General features: G+C 53.3%; 1 protein-coding gene across 1 annotated transcript in view; it reads left to right on the top strand.

Moving 5' to 3' along the window:
* Nucleotides 1-5001, top strand: part of DUSP11 (dual specificity phosphatase 11) — a 6938-nt gene extending 1937 nt beyond the window's left edge. Inside the window, exons 2-9 of the mRNA XM_009273809.1 lie at nucleotides 855-986; nucleotides 1598-1721; nucleotides 2264-2324; nucleotides 2658-2704; nucleotides 3186-3261; nucleotides 3561-3680; nucleotides 4121-4165; nucleotides 4568-5001. Of these exons, the coding sequence (XP_009272084.1) occupies nucleotides 855-986; nucleotides 1598-1721; nucleotides 2264-2324; nucleotides 2658-2704; nucleotides 3186-3261; nucleotides 3561-3680; nucleotides 4121-4165; nucleotides 4568-4826 (864 nt within the window). The 3' untranslated portion in view covers nucleotides 4827-5001. The remainder of the gene's footprint in view (nucleotides 1-854; nucleotides 987-1597; nucleotides 1722-2263; nucleotides 2325-2657; nucleotides 2705-3185; nucleotides 3262-3560; nucleotides 3681-4120; nucleotides 4166-4567) is intronic.
* Nucleotides 5002-5594: the final 593 nt, after the last annotated feature.

The following is a 5594-nucleotide window of genomic DNA, read 5'->3' on the forward strand; positions in this document are numbered from 1 at the left end:
AGAGAAAGAGCATCAGTAGGTCATTCCGTTGTTTATTTTTGGTAGGCGGGTTATAACCCGGGGGAGAGAGGAGCACGGCGCGGTCGCTGCTGTGTGACGGGATCGTGGTGGCGTTCACACCGTGGGGGTGACCAGGAACGGCTTCTGGGGGTTGTTGGCAGTTTTCTGGGTGCTGGCAGCACCGCCCGGGCACCCTGGATACGAGGAGGTCTGTCCGGGCCGGCTCTGTTAGGGCAGGAGGGGTGCTGCGGGCAGCCCCCGCCGGTGCTGCCAGGTGCCTGGAGGCCGTGCAGCGCGATGAACACGGTGCCAGAGCCGAGTTTCGGGAGCAGAGGCTGTGAGGGGTCGGTGTGGCGGCGGCGCCGCTGCCCACCCGCCTGTGCCTGGAGGACCCCGTCGCTGCGTGTGCTGGGGCGAGCTCTGCTCCGGAGTGGTTTGAGCGCAGCAGTTACGCCTAAAACAAACACTGGGTCACGTCCGTGGGGGTCGCGGAGCTCGTGGCGGGGAGCAGTGCTGTTTGTTTACCTCCGTTTGAGCTGAAGGCCTATTTTATAGCTTTCACCAAACAAAAACTTCAGTTTCTGGGTGTGTTTGTAACGCTGCAGTGTTCTGCCACAGTATAAAGTCTTCGGTCACTCCTGGAAGCCCTCAGCTGAACAGTCCCAAAGCAGCGAGGGCCTGAGCGCATTCTGATTTGGCTCGGTGTCACTTGTGTGTCCGTCTGCCTTTGCTCGTTGCCTGCGTCTTTCTCTTTGAAGGGATGATTTTTGGGAGGTTCTGGAGCATGAACCTCTTCCCACCAGTCGCAATGCACCTGAGTTCAATATCTGCTCTTAAACATTATTTCCCCTCAGAGCTTTGATCAGAACCTTCATCCAGAGGAGAGATTTTCGCCTCGTGACCTCATTAAGAAAATCAAAGAGCAGAAGGAAGAACTGGGCCTGATCATTGACCTGACGTACACAACTCGCTACTACGGGCCAGAGGTCAGTCTTGGTCTTGCTGTTGGGGAGGCGCAGCTCTGTGTGAGCCCTGATATTGCTGATAAAGTGGAAGGTGTTTCTTGCAAGAAGATAGCTTTAAAGAGCGCGAGGCACCCGAATCCTCTGGCAGGGGGATGAGGTGAAGCGTTGCAGGCCCGTCGGGATGGGGTCTTCGTCTTCGATCAAGGACAGGCCTGGGGTCTTCAACCCCCATTGTGCAGATCCTCTTTGTACCGACCAGCACAAGTTTTGGGATACCCTAAAGCTGGTTTTTGTAGGCTCTCCTGAGCGAAGAGCCGATTACAACCAGCTTTGGCTTGTGGTATCAAATGCGTGGATACTTGCTTGGAAAGGTGTTCCGTGCTCCGCGTGTGCTTCGTCTTCCCCGGGGAGGAAAGAGCAAAGGCACAAGAACTAAAAATGCGAACAGGTTGCGCTGGAATATTGGTACTATGTCAAAGGAGCGAAGCAGAAGTTTTCTTACCTAAAACTGTGGTGCTGCTCTTTCGGGCTTAGCTGAAAAGCTCGGCTTCTTCTGGCTTACGGTCTATGGTTCTCTAATTGATAAGAATCCTTGCGCTTTTTGTGGAAATCATCGACTTTCTTTCTTGTAGGAGCTCCCAGCCACACTCTGCTACTCAAAGATCTTGACGATGGGACATGAAATACCAAACAGGCACACCATTTTTCAATTCAAATGCATTGTAAAAAAGTTTTTGAGAGACAACAAAGACAATGGTAAATGTGGGTTTCCCGTACGTTGCTGTTGCTGGGAAGGGCACTGCAGACTTGGAGGCCGGTGATGTTTTAATGAACAGCACGAATTTCTTTTTCCTTCTCTTGGCATGTGAATGTCAAGGCAGTAAGATTGGTTTGTTGTGGTCAAGGAATTCACGCTGGCTCTCTGATAATTTGGCAGCGAGTTGAGCTTTAATTAAGTTTGAGGCTGCATCTCTAGGCTGGCTTTAAATACCGATTGCTTTTTGGTAGCAGCGTAAGCAGCAAGCTGTTGGGAAATGTGGGGTAGCTTTTTGTGGGGCTTTTAAATACATCTTCCCTGCAGTGAGCTGTGTGACCGTGCAGATGAGCTCACAGAATTAAATGAGCTCATGAGCTGAATCGGTGGTGCTAATTAGGCATAAATACGGTGACGTTGTTGCGTGGTCGTTTGTGTTTGTTCACGCTAGTGTCACTGTTGGAGGGCGAATGCAAACGGGCTTGTTCTGGTTGGGTTTTGGAGAAAGAGCGCTTAAATATAACCTGATTATTCTGTGTTACAGATAAACTCATCGGAGTTCATTGCACGCATGGCTTGAACAGAACCGGCTACCTGGTTTGTAGGTGAGTTTGTCCTTTGTCAAACTGAGTTAAGTGGTGGCGTTGCCGGCTCCTCGTTGCTCCAGGAGGAAATAGCATTGCACCAGTAAAACAAGAGTCGAGTGACCTGCGTGATCCCAGACTTGCAAGGATTTAAAACTTTTCGGCTTCGAGAGGGTGGTTGTTAGGGGACGCTTTTTATCCCCGATTTCAGCAGACCAAACGCTGATGTTCCATTCTGGCGTGTAAATAGAAGCTCTAAAAGCTTCCCAGTTATTCTTTTTTTGAATCGTCACTAACCTGTCAACGTTTCCATAGTTAATTGCGTAATTAGAGCTTTCTTGCTGATCTGTTCAGGTACCTGATTGATGTTGAAGGCATGGAGCCAAATACTGCAATAGAGTGTACGTATGCGTATGTCCTTCTGGTTCGGATGCGAAATGTTTGTCACGGGCTCGTGGTTTTAGATGGTCAAAAGGTTTGGGCTACTCCAGGGAGGTAACTGTGGTTTAGCTCTGCGTGTGTGTGTGTGTGTTTTCCCGTCGTGTAGAGTGGGAGCTGGAGGAGGAGAGGTGTTGGGGGTGTTGCGAAGTGATTGGAACGAAGGAATTAAGTTTATGGCCCGCCTGTGGAGCTAACCAGGGTTGAGTGAACCCCGGGGGGCACTGAGCGCTGGTCGGATAGCGCCGCGCTGCAGCTCTGCCCGCCCGTCTGCCTTGTCACGGGCTGTCGTGCGGAGGGCGGTACGCCGTAAGGAGTCACCTTCTGTGGCCTGAGTTTGGAAGGATTGGTTGAAGGGGTTAAAAATCCTTCTAAGAAGCGCTCTGCAGCCCCAAAGGTGACTCGTATGGAGCGTTGCTTTAACTCAGACCTGTCTCTCTCCAGTGTTCAACAGGGCTCGAGGGCATCCTATAGAGAGAACCAACTATATCCAAGATCTTCAGAAGAGATCTGTAAAAAAGTAAGTCTGTGTGTGTGCACGAGCGAGGGCACGTGCCCGGGGAGAGCTGCTGTCAAGCGACAGATGTTAAACGTCGTTGGCTCCTAGGAAGGGAGGTAGAATGGGCCGGTGGGCAGGGAGGGAGGCGGGCAGCTGGGAGACCCGGGTTTAAAGATCTCCACAAGCCTCCTGCCCTTCCTTTTTTCGGGGAGCAGTGATGCAAAGGGGTGGGAGGGGTTTTTTTAAGTGTAAAAGAGCTGTTGCGATCGCTCGGTGAATGGTTTGTGGACACAGTCAAGACATACAGAATTCTTTTTAAGGAACTGCGGACTAAAGAATTTGGCCTCGGGCCCCTTCAGGGAAAAAGCCGGCGCTACACCAAACACTAAAAAGCAGATGGCCAAACATCATCCGAACCAATCGCCCTTAGCGGTGCCCAGGTAGGTTTTTGCTTCTTGCCTCTGTGCGTGCCGTACGGCTGAGCAGACGGGACAAAAAGAGCTGCTTTCTCATTTTTTGAGAAACTTAACAGTTGGATTTTTACAAGCTGCAGCTCACACAAGAGAGCGCCCGTTGCTTTTGCCAGCTCTGCAGTGGCGGTGAGGGGGGGAAAACCCTCCCTGAAACTTGTCTAGAGCCTACGTGTCAATGTTGAAGCGTTCCTTGCGTCTACAGCGGCAAAGCTCTTTGCCTCTGAGTAACGCACGTGTGCCTGTAGACGCGGAATAACGTAACCGACGGTGTTGGTGCTAGTTCCCAGTGGGGCTGAAACGTTCTCAAGCTGTCTAAGAGGTTGCAGGGACAAGAGGACTTTGAATCGGGTGCCGAGTGAGGCAGCTCTTCCCTGAGAGTGAAGCGGTAACTCTCTCTCTGTTCCTAGGCTCCTCCCGTCTCAGCAGGGATGGCAGGGGAACAGCGAATGCAGGTAAAGAGCTTCCTCTTGCCCGTGTGGCGCACGTCCTAGATGGGAGATGACCTCTGGCAGCTCCTAGCTGTGGGGGAGCTCCGAAACCGTCTCGGGAGCAGAAGTGTGGTAGCCGGTGCCTGCTTCTGGTGGAGCAGTGGCTCGTTCAGCCCCGCTCTTCAGGGGCATGCAAAATGTTTCCTGCTGAAAACTTCCCTTGCCGGAAGAAATCGGCACGTAGGAAATAAGCTGCTAGCTGGGCGTCCTTCCTGGGCGTCGCATCGTTCAGGCTGAAGCGAAAGGGACCGGGGTAAACCCGGAGGGGGCAAGGAGGTTCGCAACCAGCCCTTTCGGGCTCCGCGCGTAGAAAGACTGAACGGGGCCGCGATTTTTCCTGGTACTGACTCCTGAATTTTCTTCCAGAAACTCCGGCAGCGCCAAGAAGAACCGCAGGCGAGGCGCCAAGGCGCAACGCCAGGAGCTGGCGACCGAGCACGGGGCGACCGAGCGAAGGCGGCCGTGCAGTTTGGCGGCGAGGAACTGTCAGGTTTCGTTGCCCGCTAACGAGCGGCGCAATGGATTGTGCTTTCCCCCCCAGAGCCCCCACCTCTGCCCGCCCCAGGAAAGGCAAGGGGCCAGGAAACGCAGGCGCCGGCGTAGGAAACCTGTTGTGACGGCGTAGGGAACGTCGCACGCGACGAAAAGCCCCAAGTCCAGGGCTGCGTCTCCATCCCGGAGGAGCTCTGAGACGGGTCTCTCACCGCATGAACGAGCGGCTTTGCTGTAACCTCCACCAGCAGTCGGGAACTGCAGACGCAGGTGTTCTTTGTCTTCACAAAGCTCTCTTTTTCTTAAATTTTTTTTTCTCCCCCTGCCTCTCTCCCTTCCTCCTCTCCCCCCTCCCCCCTTTGGTACTTTTATATCTCAGAAGAAAGTTTTTTAACCCTGTGTCGGACTGGAGTCGTAGCTCCGCTCCTTGAGGGATGCGGAGAATAAACGTGGACCCAAACGGAGCTGGAATTACCCTAAAGAAACACCCTCAGGAGCATGCCTTTATCTTCAACAAAAAGGGCTTTTCCTTGATTGCCTCCATATGTAACAAGAAATAGGATTCAGCCTGAAAGAAGATGACGATTTATTTTTTTTTCTTTTTTCCCCCCCCCTTTTCACCCACTTTTGCTAAAGTAAATTTCGGCGGTGCGTAAACCTCGAGCCCCGGTTGTGGAGCAGTTATTTCCCCCCCCAGGACGGGCCTGACGAGCCCTGTGGGATCCGCGCTTCGGCCCTCACCCGAGCGGAGGGTTGTTGGGCGGTGGACTCTGGCCTCGCCAGAGTCCTCTGGACCGTTTTGGCGTGAGAACGGGTGTTTTCGGGGTGGGGCGGGGCCGTGCAGCCGGGAAGGGAGCTGCCCCTTTAAGATTCGGGGCCGGTGTCTGACGTCATGACGCCC

Source organism: Aptenodytes forsteri, unplaced genomic scaffold (genome assembly GCF_000699145.1).
Source record: "Aptenodytes forsteri isolate BGI_AS27 unplaced genomic scaffold, ASM69914v1 Scaffold127, whole genome shotgun sequence".
In the NCBI taxonomy this organism is placed as follows: Eukaryota; Metazoa; Chordata; class Aves; order Sphenisciformes; family Spheniscidae; genus Aptenodytes; species Aptenodytes forsteri.